The sequence below is a fragment of the Prionailurus viverrinus genome, chromosome D3 (genome assembly GCF_022837055.1).
Source record: "Prionailurus viverrinus isolate Anna chromosome D3, UM_Priviv_1.0, whole genome shotgun sequence".
Classification (NCBI taxonomy): Eukaryota; Metazoa; Chordata; class Mammalia; order Carnivora; family Felidae; genus Prionailurus; species Prionailurus viverrinus.
This window is the reverse complement of record NC_062572.1, coordinates 17981007-17994339: the sequence shown is the minus strand read 5'-3', so window position 1 is coordinate 17994339 and position 13333 is coordinate 17981007. Positions and strand designations below refer to the sequence as shown.

The window sequence follows — 13333 nt, the reverse complement described above, 5'->3', positions numbered from 1 at the left end:
CTGCTTAAGATTCTCCCCCTCCCTCTCCCTCGCCCTCTCCTTCTCTCCCAGCTTGCACAAACTCCACTCTTGCTGTCTCTAAAATAAAAATAAATAAATAAAAATAAAATGAGGTGCTCTGTAATTCCAAGATCACATAGCCATTATATTTAACAGCCTCTCCTTAGTTCTGTAAGCATCCGTATTTAGTGCTCTCCATAGGTCCTTATGTCGACCTCTTTCTAGTCACTTAGACCATCTGAAGCTCCTTCCCAGGTAGATTCTAGACCTCAGTACACTAGAACCCAACCAGAGAGTGCTCACCTCTGGACAGGCCCCACACTGAGGAGAAATTCTCAAGAATGGAATCAAAAGAAAAGGCTCATGGGAACAATATTTTCTAAGTTCTTCTACATAGATAATGGCTGGTCTGTGATCTTTACAAATTTGAAGGTGAGTTTTTCTGGATATAAAATCTTTGGTTCACAGTTCTTACTCAAGTATGTAAATATATTATTCCATTTTTTTTTTTTGTCATGAAGTGTTGTTGTCAAAAGAAATCAGATAATCTAATTCTTTCTCCCTTGTAAACCATATATTCTTTTTGCCTAGATGTTCATAAGATTTTTTTTCTTAGAACATAGTAATCTATGGGGCTGGCTGGCTCAGTCAGTTAAGCAAGCATGCGATTTCAGCTCAGGTCATAATCTCACGGTTCGTGGGTTCGAGCCCTGTGTTGGACTCTGTGCTGACAGCTCAGAGCCTGAAGCCTGCTTCGGATTCTGTGTCTCCTCCCTCTGCCCCTCCCCTGCTGATGCTCTGCTCTCTCTCAAAAATAAATAAACATTAAAAAAAAACCTTTTTTTTTTTTTCAACGTTTATTTATTTTTGGGACAGAGAGAGACAGAGCATGAACGGGGCAGGGGCAGAGAGAGAGGGAGACACAGAATCGGAAACAGGCTGCAGGCTCTGAGCCATCAGCCCAGAGCCCGACGCGGGGCTCGAACTCACGGACCGCGAGATCGTGACCTGGCTGAAGTCGGACGCTTAACCGACTGCGCCACCCAGACGCCCCAAACCTTTTTTAATATAATAGTAATCTTGCTAGAATATTGTTGGTTATTCTGAGTTGGCATTCCATGGTTTGTGGTATGTTTTTGGGTTTGGTTTGGCTTTGTTTTTTGAAGAGAGAGCTGGAGCATGTGCCCACGAGCTGGGGGCGGGGGGAGGTAGGGTGGTGAGAGGGGAGGAGAGAGAGAGAGAAGAAAATCCCAAGCAGACTTCACACCCAGTGTGGAGCCTGACTTGAGGCCCAATCCCATGATCCTGGGATTATGACCTGAGCCAAAATCAAGAGTTGGATGCTCAACTAACTGTGAGCCACCCAGGCGCCCTATGGTACGTTCTTTCAGTATAAGGTTTCAGGTCTTTTTCCCCCTCCCAGGAATGTTTTTTTCAGTTACAGTCTTTGTATTTGTTCTGTTTTCCTGCCTTGGTTTTCTTCTTCAGGGACTCCTGTTAATCCATATGCTTTGTCTTCTTTACCTGTCTCCAGTATTGTTTAGTTTTTCTCCCAACCTTATTTCTAATTTTGAAAAAATTTTGCTACCTTACTTTTCAGTTTTTCAAGTTCTGATTTATGTGTCCTGGATTTTATTTTGTTTTGAAATAGTATGTGATGGTTTTTACCTCCTTTTGAGCATACCTTCTTAGCATTCTTTCTTTAATTTTTTTTTTTTAATTTTTAGTGTTTATTTTTTTTTGAGAGGCAGAACATGCGCAGGGGAGGGGCAGAGAGAGAGGGAGACACAGAATTTGAAGCAGGCTCCAGGGGCGCCTGGGTGGCGCAGTCGGTTAAGCGTCCCACTTCAGCCAGGTCACGATCTCGCGGTCCGTGAGTTCGAGCCCCGCGTCGGGCTCTGTGCTGACAGCTCAGAGCCTGGAGCCTGTTTCCGATTCTGTGTCTCCCTCTCTCTCTGCCCCTGCCCCGTTCATGCTCTGTCTCTCTCTGTCCCAAAAATAAATAAACGTTGAAGCAGGCTCCAGGCTCTGAGTTGTCAGCATAGATCCCAGCCAGGCTCAAAATCACAAACTGTGAGATGATGACCTGAGCCAAAGTTGGCCGCTCAACCGACTGAGCCACCCTGGTGCCTCCTTTCTTAGCATTCCTTTATTGTTTATAGGAATGCTATTCTATGCCTTATTCTCTTTGTTTCTTATTGTAATTTGGGGGGCCTTGGCTTTTTTTTCCTTTTAAATTTCTTATGTTTATTTTTAAAAAAAAAATTTTTTTTTCAACGTTTATTTATTTTTGGGACAGAGAGAGACAGAGCATGAATGGGGGAAGGGCAGAGAGAGAGGGAGACACACAATCGGAAACAGGCTCCAGGCTCTGAACCATCAGCCCAGAGCCTGACGCGGGGCTTGAACTCACAGACCGCGAGATCGTGACCTGGCTGAAGTCGGACGCTTAACCGACTGCGCCACCCAGGCGCCCCTCTTATGTTTATTTTTGAGAGAGAGAGAGAGAGAGAGAGAGAGAAAATGTGAGGAGGGGAGGGGCAGAGAGAGAGGGAGACAGAATCCCAAGCAGGCTCCAGGCTCTGAGCTATCAGCACAGAGCCTGATGCAGGGCTCAAACCCACGAACTGCAAGATCATGACCTGAGCCAAAGTCGGCCGCTTAACCGACTGAGCCACCCAGGCGCCCCTTCTTATTTTCATGTGCATTTAGAGTCATTCAGAGGTGGCTTAGTGCACATAGCCAACCTAACTTCACAGAGCTCCCCCCGTCTGTCCTTTCCAGGGGGCGTTCAGAATCATGGTGGCTTGCTTTCTTAGATTTCCTAGCCTGCCTTTCTTTGTTTTTGTCATTCCTTTGCCCCTCTGACTTCTGTCTTTCTCAGATTTGTTTCCATTCCTTGGAATTTCTCACTGTGGGGCCTGTCTCAGAAAGGAGCCCTTTCTGGTTGACCTGTGGAGTACGAGGTCTGGACTGAAGTCTAGATTGCTCCAGCCCCTTCAGACCTTTGTACTCAGGTCCCCGTCCTCACCTGCTACTGGAGAGGACAAAAACCTTCCCAGTTTCCATTGCTAGTGTCATAGGGGCCTACTGGTGTCAGGTCTGTGAAGCACCCCATTGCTGCCCCATGACTTTTCCACACAGACCGATAGATAATACACAGGTCACGTGGTTATTGGTGGTTTCCTCCTCCCACTTGCATTTGGGGATTATCACCTAGTTCTGGGTTTTTGTTTTGTTATCTGCTTGCTCTGTGTTTTTATGGAGAGATTTGGGAAGATCCCAAAACTGTGCTTGCCGCTAACACCACCATCCTTCCAGAATTTTCTTTGTTGCCCTTTTATTGGTATTGCCAGACTAAACATTTTGTAAATTGAGTCATGCTTTGAGGTAAATCCTCCCCCTAGTTTATTTTTTTAAGCTCTTAAGAATGGCACTGATATTTTAATCGTTTAAGGTCCCCCAAATAATTTGTTTTTATTATCGGGGCAATTACAAGAAGCTTTTGTAGCTTAGCAGTTGAAATGAAATTTTGAAGAAATAGTTGATTGTCTCCTACCCCACCTCTTAATACCTCATTTTCCACTGTGCTCTCCTAAAGGTAAAAGAACACTGTATGATAGATCAGACGGTTTCAAACAAAACCATTTTAACATTTTATGTTTACTTTATATTTTAAGCAATCTCTGTGCCCAACATGGAGCTAGGACTCAACAACCTGAAATCAAGAATCGCGTACTTACTGATTGAGCCAGCCAAGTGCTCCAACGCCATTTTTTTTTTTTTTTTTTAAACAGAAAAGCTTTCTTTAGTTTCCCAAGCCTAGGCTGTTGGTGGTAACCCAGAGCTACAAATAGTAGATAGTGTAACAAAGCCTCGTTATAGCAGGGGAAGAATACTGAGAAAAGCTCAAGATGGAGAATTGGGAGCATGTGTATAGGCCACTTAAATGCTCTCAGCCTCAGTTGCCTTACACGTAAAATGACAACAACAGTAACAACACCAACGAGCAAGCTATGAATACATAGTGAGTTACTATTTTTTACAGTGTAGCTATAGCAGATTCATAGCAATGAGAATATCTTTAGTAAATATTCAGTAAAAAAAAAAAAGTACAATAGAACCACTTTGTCAAGTGAACTATAAAAGAATTAGGTTAATTTTTAAAACTGCTTTTTGTATTGGGGCTTCTGGGTGGCTCAGTCGGTTAAGCATCTGACTTCAGCTCAGGTCATGATGTCACAGTTTGTGCATTTGGGCCCCGCATCGGACTCTGTGCTGACAGCTCAGAGCCTGGAGCCTGTTTCGGATTCTGTGTCTCCCTTTCTCTCTGCCCCTCCCCTGATCACACTCTGTCTCTCTCTCAAAAAATAAACGTTAAGAAATATTTACACCTCCCCCCCCCGCCCCCCGCTTTTTGTATTAATAGTCTAATTCCACTGAGCAGTTAGGCACTGATTTGTTAATGTGGCAAAAGCATTGATTCAAGGACGGTGATGTCCCTTTGATCGCAGGTTTAGGAAGAGGAATGCCAGGCTGATGGCACATTCCTTCATGTTTTACAGATGGCTTCTTTAAGCAGCCCCAAAAGCGAATTACGTTGGCATAGTTTACCTTTCTTGTACTACTTCTTGAAGCTGTGTTTTATACCGGCAAAAAGGAATTCTACAAATCCTCCTCCCAGAAATTAGACTGTGCTCCTAGGTTTTCCAGACTTTTCATACTGTGAGTTCTTTTCTCCAACAGTGTGTTCTCACGGAGAGTTTTAAAGATTGTGGCTGCTAAGTATTTTACTTGGGAAGAGTTTAGCTCTAAGAAAATATTACTGCTTTCCATAGCACAAAGAGCAGCCAAGTTAAGTTTAGTGAATGATCTCGATTCAGTGCTGTTGCTTATCTGCAGGGTAGTAATCAAACACAAATGCAAAAAATGGCTGATTCACACAGTGGGTTGCATAATTGTTTTTTCCGGAGTCAGGGAGAGGGAAAGATTTGCGGAGTATTTGTCTTATTTGTGTCTAGCCCATCCCGAATGAAGTTTAAGTGGACATTTTTCCCTTCTCCCAAATCAGTTTTACACTTGGGTGGAAATCAGCAAAGATAAACTCCCTGTTTTATACGTTGTTGCTTCTGTTATAAATTTTCCTAATACAGTTTTTGCCTTGAAATAAAAATGGAAGCGATATTGTAGTTGGTGATGAGAGTGAATTCCTCAAGATTTCTGACCCCCTTGGTCATTCGGCAGATGGCATCTGGGCCATTTGCTAGTGGGTATTGTAACCTGGGCAGATCAGAGCCCAGCTCTCAGTTCTTGATTTTGCCAAAACTAATGTTGTTCTTAACGTCATGGTTCACTGAGGCACATCCTGACTCCTTACATGCTGCCCCGTGGGTATTGGATAGGCAGCCTCTGTCGGGGGTCCTGCCACTGCTGTAGAATCTGCGAGCCTCCTCCCGTCTCCTCTCGTCTCTTTTCTTCATTTTCTCTTTGGAATTGGTTTCCTTCGCATTTAAAAATATAGCCTTTTGGGGGGACAGCCCTTTTTATGGCTGTAGCCCTAGTGCCTAGACCAGTAGCAAGTTCAGAATGGGGGATTGAAATAGGGAAGAGGTGTCTGGAAACGCTTCCCGTAACGTTTACATTTTGCACTGTTGGAGATTTAACAAAACCATCAAACAAATTGCACTTTAAAATTACTCCTTGAGAGAAACCCACGTTTCATTTTCATCACTTTTTTCTTTTTCTTTTTTTTTTTTTAAGATTTTAAATAATCTCGACACTCAGCGTGGGGCTTGAGCCCACAGCCCTGAGATCGAGTCGTACGCTCCACTGATTGAGTCAGCCAGGCACCCCATTCATCACTTTTTTCTTATTGGAGCTCTTCTCTTGAGCTGTCCTTTTTCCATTTTCAGAATTCCACATGTTGAAAAGGATTCCAGTGATACATTAGTTCCTGAACGTGCACTTAAAAGTTGTTTTTTTGTTTTTGTTTTTGTTTTTGTTTTTTCCAGAACCACAATGGGTTTTTACTGATTGATTCACTTTTTCATGTGGAAGCCCTTGGGACTGATTATGGTTTTTTTCCCCCCAGAACGAAACATTGCCATAGCAATGTCCAGTCCAAATAGAAAATCTCAGGAATACACAGTATTATTTGAAAAACAAAACAAAGCAAAAAAATCAAGTGGAGGAAAGAGATAGCTTGTCCCTGCCGTGCTGAAATGCTCAGTCTGGGCACAGCAGAGAGAGGGTGGTTGACTCCTGTTTTCCTCTCTGCTCACTGACGTGTTTTTGAAAAAGCTGATTGGTTTTGGAGTACTAGCTTTAGCCACGGTAACAGATGCTAATAGACCTGCATAGAGATCAGAGCTGTTCTCATTTGTGCTAATTGGCCTAGGCACGTATTAGAGCTTTCGCACATAATACCTTGGATGTAAATTAGAAAGTGCTGAATTAATTTGAAGACAAGGTTCTTGAAGGAAATCCTGATGTTCACACCCTGAAAATATATGCAGGGGTCATAGTAACAGCAAGAAAAATAACCACGAACATACAATAAGCATTTTTTTGGTCAAGCCCTGTTTCATAAGCCCTTATGTGCAATGATTATATTTAATCATTATAACAGCACAGTAAGGCAAGAGTATGTCCCATTTTAAAGCTTAGGAAACACCAGTCCAGGCAGTAACTGGTCTGTCGAAGGTCACCCTTTTTGCGCTGTTTCACATTAGGGGAATGCTTTGGGTATGCAAGGTGGTTTAGCTCGTTTGATGCTTCCAGTAACGCCTGTAAGCGGATCCTGGCCCCGTATCAAGCAAGGAAATTGGAACTTCCAGAAGTGAAACCCCTTCTTAATGCTAACACAGCCAGTTAGCGTCCCAGCTGTGACAGGAGCCGGGCCGGCGTCCTTTCTCCGCACCAGCCCGCGTCCCACATTACACACGAGAACACTAAACATGTACCGAGCGGGCCTTCTGCTTTATTGTCCCTGCCCTGCCGGTGGTGAGACCCCTTCAGTCCGGACTGGAAGGCCACTGCTTGGAAGCTGCGGACAACCCGAAAAAGGGCAGAGAGCCATGTAAGGACAGCCTGTGAGTAGGGCTAGTGGGCACCAGCCAGGGGGGCGTGCTTGCCTGATGGAGAAAAGCTCACGGGTCTCCAGCTCTCGCCCGCAGCCCGCAGTGCGCGACGCCACCACCTTTACTTACCAGCGGAGGCAAGGGTTCCGTCGTCTCCTCATTTTAGTTGCATAGACTTTTCCAGCCACTGTCTCCTCCCGCTGTAAATCCTCATGCCTGTGTTACCCCTCCCTTCTTTCCTCTAAGTCCTGGTCGCTACGAGAGGTCATTCCCTCAGAGGGCCTTCCTGAACATACCAGCCGGGGAGAGCAAGGAAGCAACCTCACGACACCTGCATTTTCGCTCAGCACATGGCTTACGGCAGCGTAGCGTTGCTTCCATACACCGTGTGGTTTCCTGGTGCACAAGATAAGTGCCAGCAGCGGCTGACACTCGCGAAGAGCCTGCCTCACGACAGGCATCGCTCTAAACACTTTAGTTTCATATCACCACATTTGTCCTCCAGACAGCCCTGATGAAAGCAGATTCATTGTTATTCCCATTTTAGAGGTGAGGAAAACTTAAGGCCCAGCAAGTGTAGGTGCAGGTCTCCAAGGTTATGCAGGTGATACCGGGCAGAATCAGGAATTGAACAATCTGTTCTAGTTCTGGGACCCACGTTCTTAAGCATTGCATTGTTCTATCTCTGCATTTGGGGGGCACAGGTGGTATGCCAGGCACTGTTCCGTGGCTTATGAACTCATTTCATCCTCACAGCAGCCCTAGAAAGTTTGCCCAGGACCATCAGTGTAAGTGGCCCAGGCAGGGTTTGGACCAGGGTCTAATTGGCTCTGGAGCCCATGCTCCAAGCCCCCACATCACACCAGTTATGTTTGATTTTTGGTCTCCTAGAAGTCTCTGCTTTCTGTTAGACTGTACACCCTTTGAGAGCCGGGCCCGTGCGTGATCACCCTTTTTCCCCCTTGCCTGGTAATGAGCCTGCCTTATCGTGGCTACTCAAGAGCTGTGTTGTGTGAATGAGCGACCAAGGTGGTAAAGTGGGTTAGGAACCATTGAATCTTCTAAAGGTGAAATTAAAAAAGGAATAGTTTCTTCATTTTACAAATTATATAAGTGTTTTGCCCCATCATTAAAATTTCCTTGCCATCCAAGGAAAACCTGAACGAGGGAGAAGCTAGAGACAGGAGAAGGTAAAGTCCCATCGTGGGCCCCGCTTCCACCTTCGTGTTTAAGATTGGAAATGCTGGCTCTAAACAAAGCCTTCCGTCACTCCATGCCCCGTTCGGGATTTAGAGAACACACTATTTAATTGTGGTCAGAGCGGGATACAGAGGTGTCGCAGACCTTGCAAGAAAACCAGCAGCCCGTGGTTGTGGTGCCATCTGGAGACGGCAGGTGGTATTGCCACTCTTCCAGTTCTAAGCCCGGGTCGGAATTCATCTTGGAGAATGCATTTCCTGTTGAGTCACTAAAGTCCCATTTCGTAATTGTTTCTCTGACTTCATGCTTTGATCAAATCAGTTGTTTTCTGTTCCTTATGTTAAAAAATGACAACAACAAAACACAAGACCTGCTCTGCATTCAGATAGCTAAGTTCAATTTGGAGCTGTTTTACCAATCATAAAGCTTTGATTATAAAGTAATGTGTATGGGATGAAAGCAACCTATAGTGCTGGGGGTGTTCAGCAGATACCCACATTCTCCGGGGGAGGGGGCCATGGCTCAGGTCTGTTTGGTGGAGAAGAGGGGCAAGGTAGGTTTTCCTTCTGCTTTCTGTGCTCGTTCACAACTGCACTGTTGACAATTTGCTGAATGGTGAGGGTTCAGGGGAAATTAGGTGACATCCTCAACTCAGGCCCTCAAAAGGCCAGGTTTATTTTGCCGTGATTGGCGTAAGGGGTTGTAGTTAGCCTGGGCAGAATTTAGCCGTAAGAATGAACGATCACTTAATTCATGCCTTTTTCCCATTCTTCAGGATGGCAAACTTTTTCTTCTAATTTTTTGCCGGACAGCAGAACTGAGCTGAACCTTAAACACGCATCTAATCCAGATCTTTGCCTTCCACTAAGCAGTTGAAAACAGACATTGTTTGTCTCCTCCTTAAAAATCCCCAACAAAGGAAAATTCTGTTTCTCACTTGTTCCACTGTTGAGCATGATTTTTCACTGGCAGGTTCTAAATTTTTCGTGAACTGGTTCCTTAAAATCTTTTTTGGTGGTCAGTTTACTTATTTGAATACATTAATACTTATTTAATACATTTTAATATTTTAATATATTTTAAATATACAAGCAATTTAAAATATATTAACATATTTAATGTGTTTTACTCTCTGTATGTGAAAAGATAATTACTTTAAACTTGAACCTTTTCACAAACTTAAGTATTACTTAATGTCTGGTTTTCTACAGGATTCTTGGTGCTGTTCGGCTTAGTTGTTACTCGGTTCTTCCTTCATAGAGGGTTTCTCTTAGTCTTTTAAAACTCATGTCTTCCTCTGTCGTAGTGTCTTATTATCCCTTCCGTCTGATGTTCTTCCCATCCCTGACCCCCTCTACCATGCAGGCACATCCCCATTTAAGATATGGTGAATATCCTGTGTGTCTTCACCAGTCAGAAGCATTTTTTAAACTGCTTCGTTGAGCTACAGCTCACACACAGTTCACCCATCTAAAGTGTACAATTCAGTGGTCTCGATTTATTCACAGATACGTACAACCATCCCCAGAGACCGTTCGCGAACATTTTTCATCACCCCAGAAGGAAACCGTGTACCCATTCGCTATCACTGTCCCGAAGTCCCCGGCGCTAAGCAGCCACTAATCAACTTTCTGTCTCTGTGTATTTTTCTGTCCCGGACATTTCATATACGCAGAATCCTACGATATGTGGACCTAGTTTTTTTTGACTTCGCGTAATATTTTTGAGCTTCATCCATATTGTAGCATGAATCAGTACTTAATTCCTTTTTGTGGACAAGTAGTACTCCATTGTATATAGATCTATCATATTTTGTTTATCCATTTCTCAGTTGCCGGGCATTTGGGCTGTTTCCACATTGTGGCCTTTATGAGTAATGTTGCTGTGAACATTCACATACGAGTTTTTGTGTAGACATATATTTTCATTGCTCTTGGGTTACCTTAGGAGTGATGTTGCTAAGCCGTATAAACTCTGGTGTTTAATCACTTGAGAGCTGTCAGACTCGTTTCCAAAGCGGCTGCACCATTTTATATCCCCACCAGCAGTGTGTGGGGGCCCTGACTGTCCCACATCCTCGTCGGCACTCGGTATCTGACTTTTGATCATAGCCGCCCGTGGGCGTGAACTGATGCTTTATTGTGGTTTAGATTTGCATTTCCCTAATGACTAAATAATACTGAGCGTGTTTTCATGTGCCTTAAAACTAGTTGTATATCTTTCTTGAAGAAATGTCCAGATTCTTTGCCCATTTTAAAAATAGGGTTGTTTTACTTTTATTGTTGATTTGTAAGAGTTCTTTATAGCTTTTCTTTCCATGTCCTTCGAAACACAAAGCTTTAAATTTCCATGAGGCCAAATTTATCTTTTGTTTCTTTGTAAGGTTTTTCTGTAGTAGATGTTACAGAACTATTACGTGTATTTTTATTTTCCAAACGTAAAACTAGAGAAATCATGATGTTTTAAACGCTGCACCATCCCAAGAGCTCTGGTGGGTGGCGTCTCTCCCCTCAAAACCCGTGGGCTCCACGAGGGCTCATCACCCCAGTGCTGCCTCTCATGGAGGCCTTGGTCGTTCTCCCTCTTTCTTTTAAGTATTTCTATATGCTTCTAGTCAGAGAGTTTTGAATTTAACAGAGAATTTAGAATAAAATGTCAACTACTGTTAAATAAAAGTGGGGACGCAGCATTTTGGAGGCCTGGTGGATGTTCTGATCTTTAATATCGCACTCCATTTTACAAACAGCGGCATAGAGTCGACATGCAGTATTCCGCCTTTCGTCCAAAGACCAGTGTGTGTTCTGTTTATGCAGAGCACGTCTGCAGACCGGATGGTCAAGGGAGGGTGATCGTGAAAGGTCCTACCTCACGTGGATCCTCTCGCTTCCTTTCCCAACAGGTGTGGCAGATCCCAGAAAATGGACTCACCCTTTCCCTGACCGAACCTGTGGTGATTTTAGAGGGCCACTCGAAGAGAGTTGGCATCGTGGCCTGGCATCCGACTGCCCGCAACGTCCTTCTTAGCGCAGGTGGGAGCCGAGCAGTGGGGGAGGGGGCAGTAGCCAGTGCGTTTTGATGTGTGCTCCACAGCTTTGAAGCAGCTCATTAGGAATCCATGCTGAGGTGCTGAGATGCAGCAGTTCTCTAGCCTGCCTGCACACCTGTGCGCGTGCGTGTGTGTGGGTGTGGGCGTGCGTGTGCATGTGTGTGTGTGAAGGCTGCATTGGCGGTCTGACTCAAGACTTCTTGCTTAGAGAAATGAACAGATACGTGCTTACCTATAAATCCAGCAGATGCACGGCTCCTGCTGGGGCCCTTCATGGACCACAGTTTTAGTTATTCTTGATAGAGCAGGAGGATCCCTGGTGGGAGCCCTGGGTGCCAGCTCTGATGTTGTCGCCAACTTTGGGGTGGTCCTGTGAGGCAAATATCCTCCTTCCTTTAAAAAGATACTTTCGTTTTTCTCCTTCTACAAGTAGTACGTGTATGTTATAGAAAATATACAGAAACGAAAGGAGAAAGTAAAAATCAGTTGTACTCGTGCCACCCGCCCAGAGGGAACATCATTACCATGTCCATGTTTCGCTCCACAGGGTACTTTTTTGCACATACCTGAGTGATGTCTCCCACCAAGATAGGTTCAGACACTTTACTTGTGACTTGCTTTTTGCACTTAGTGGTACACTGTAGTCCTCTCCATGTGCCATTGAATGTTCTTCCTCTGATATATTTTTTTAAATGTTTATTGATTTATTTTGAGAAAGGGCAAGTATCAGTGGGGGAGGGACAGAAAAGGGAGAGAGAGAGAGAGAGAGAATCCCTAGCAGGCGCAGAAGTGGACGTGGGGCTTGATCTCACGAACCGTGAGATCCTGACTCGAACCAAAATCCAGAGTCCAGCGCTCAGCTGACTGAGCTACCCAGGCTCCCCCTTTCCTATCATATTTTTAACGACCTCGGTGATAGTCCATTGTCTAGACATCTTCATTTATGTAATCAGTCCCCTATTTCTGGACGTGGAGGTTTTGGCTTGTGTTTTTACGCTGCCGGACAGCACTACAGTGAACCCCCGAACCAAGATCTAGCGTTCTTGGTTTGCCACTTGAGTGGTTTCCACGTTTTACCCTGCAGGAATCTCTTCTTTGTCTCCAGTTTGAGATTTTGTCTTTTATAGAAGCCATACAAAGGTCACAAGGGAGCGTCATGGGATGACGGAAAAGTTCTGTATTTTGATTGTGATGGTGGCCACACATATGAATATATACACTTGTCAAAATTTAGCACATGTATACTAAAAATGGGGGCGTTGGATTGTATATAAATCATACTTTCATAAAATTGACTTACAAAAAAAGAAATACTAATGTGGAATGGTAGAATTTTTAAAATCTTTCCCCTCACCAGTACAAAGGAAGGGGGCAGTTGAGTTTTTAACTGGGAATAAAGGGTGTTTATAATGTAATAAATTTAAAAACTTAATACCACCTGTACCTGTTGAAACCAAGGACTCCTTTTCAAAACGGATGCTACTTAGAATTCTCTCCTTTTTTAAGTCGCAAGTGACTATACCTGGGAACTCTCCTCATATTCAACTCAGTCCAGTAAGGAGAAAAAACAGTTGTAAAGATGGAAGTCAATCATGGAAAATTTCCTGCTGCCCTTCTCATTGAGGTCAAATATAGGGTACTGTCAGCAGACTCCCCATTCTGCCTTTTACAAGCAGAAGAGAATGGCTAATTGCTGTGTTGTGCATATTTTAAGACTACGTGATCTACCCGTGGTGGCTGAAGTTACCTGTTTGCCTGTGGTGTGCAAGACAGAGGAGAGTCAAGTCTCACCCTAGGGTTTAGCTCCAGCTTTACTGTTGTACAAGTTTGTTTCCAGCCTTCTACTTCTGGCCCTTAGACAGCTTGGGTGCCTGGATATCAGTGGCTAATTTTTCTGAAGTGCTTGTAAAATTGGCTTATTGGCAAGAATTTATCTTCAGGATATCCATCCCTTATTTACTTCATCCTTGAACTAATGTCCTGGAAGCAACAAATGGTGCCACTTATT

At 44.1% G+C, this 13333-nt stretch overlaps 1 protein-coding gene across 2 annotated transcripts in view; it reads left to right on the top strand.

Annotated features, from left to right (window-relative positions):
- The window catches only part of CORO1C (coronin 1C), a 78246-nt gene that overhangs the window by 52384 nt on the left and 12529 nt on the right, over positions 1–13333 (top strand). For both annotated transcript variants that reach the window (XM_047828013.1, XM_047828014.1), the window contains exon 4: positions 11179–11308. In XM_047828013.1, coding sequence (XP_047683969.1) covers positions 11179–11308 — 130 coding nt within the window. The remainder of the gene's footprint in view (positions 1–11178; positions 11309–13333) is intronic.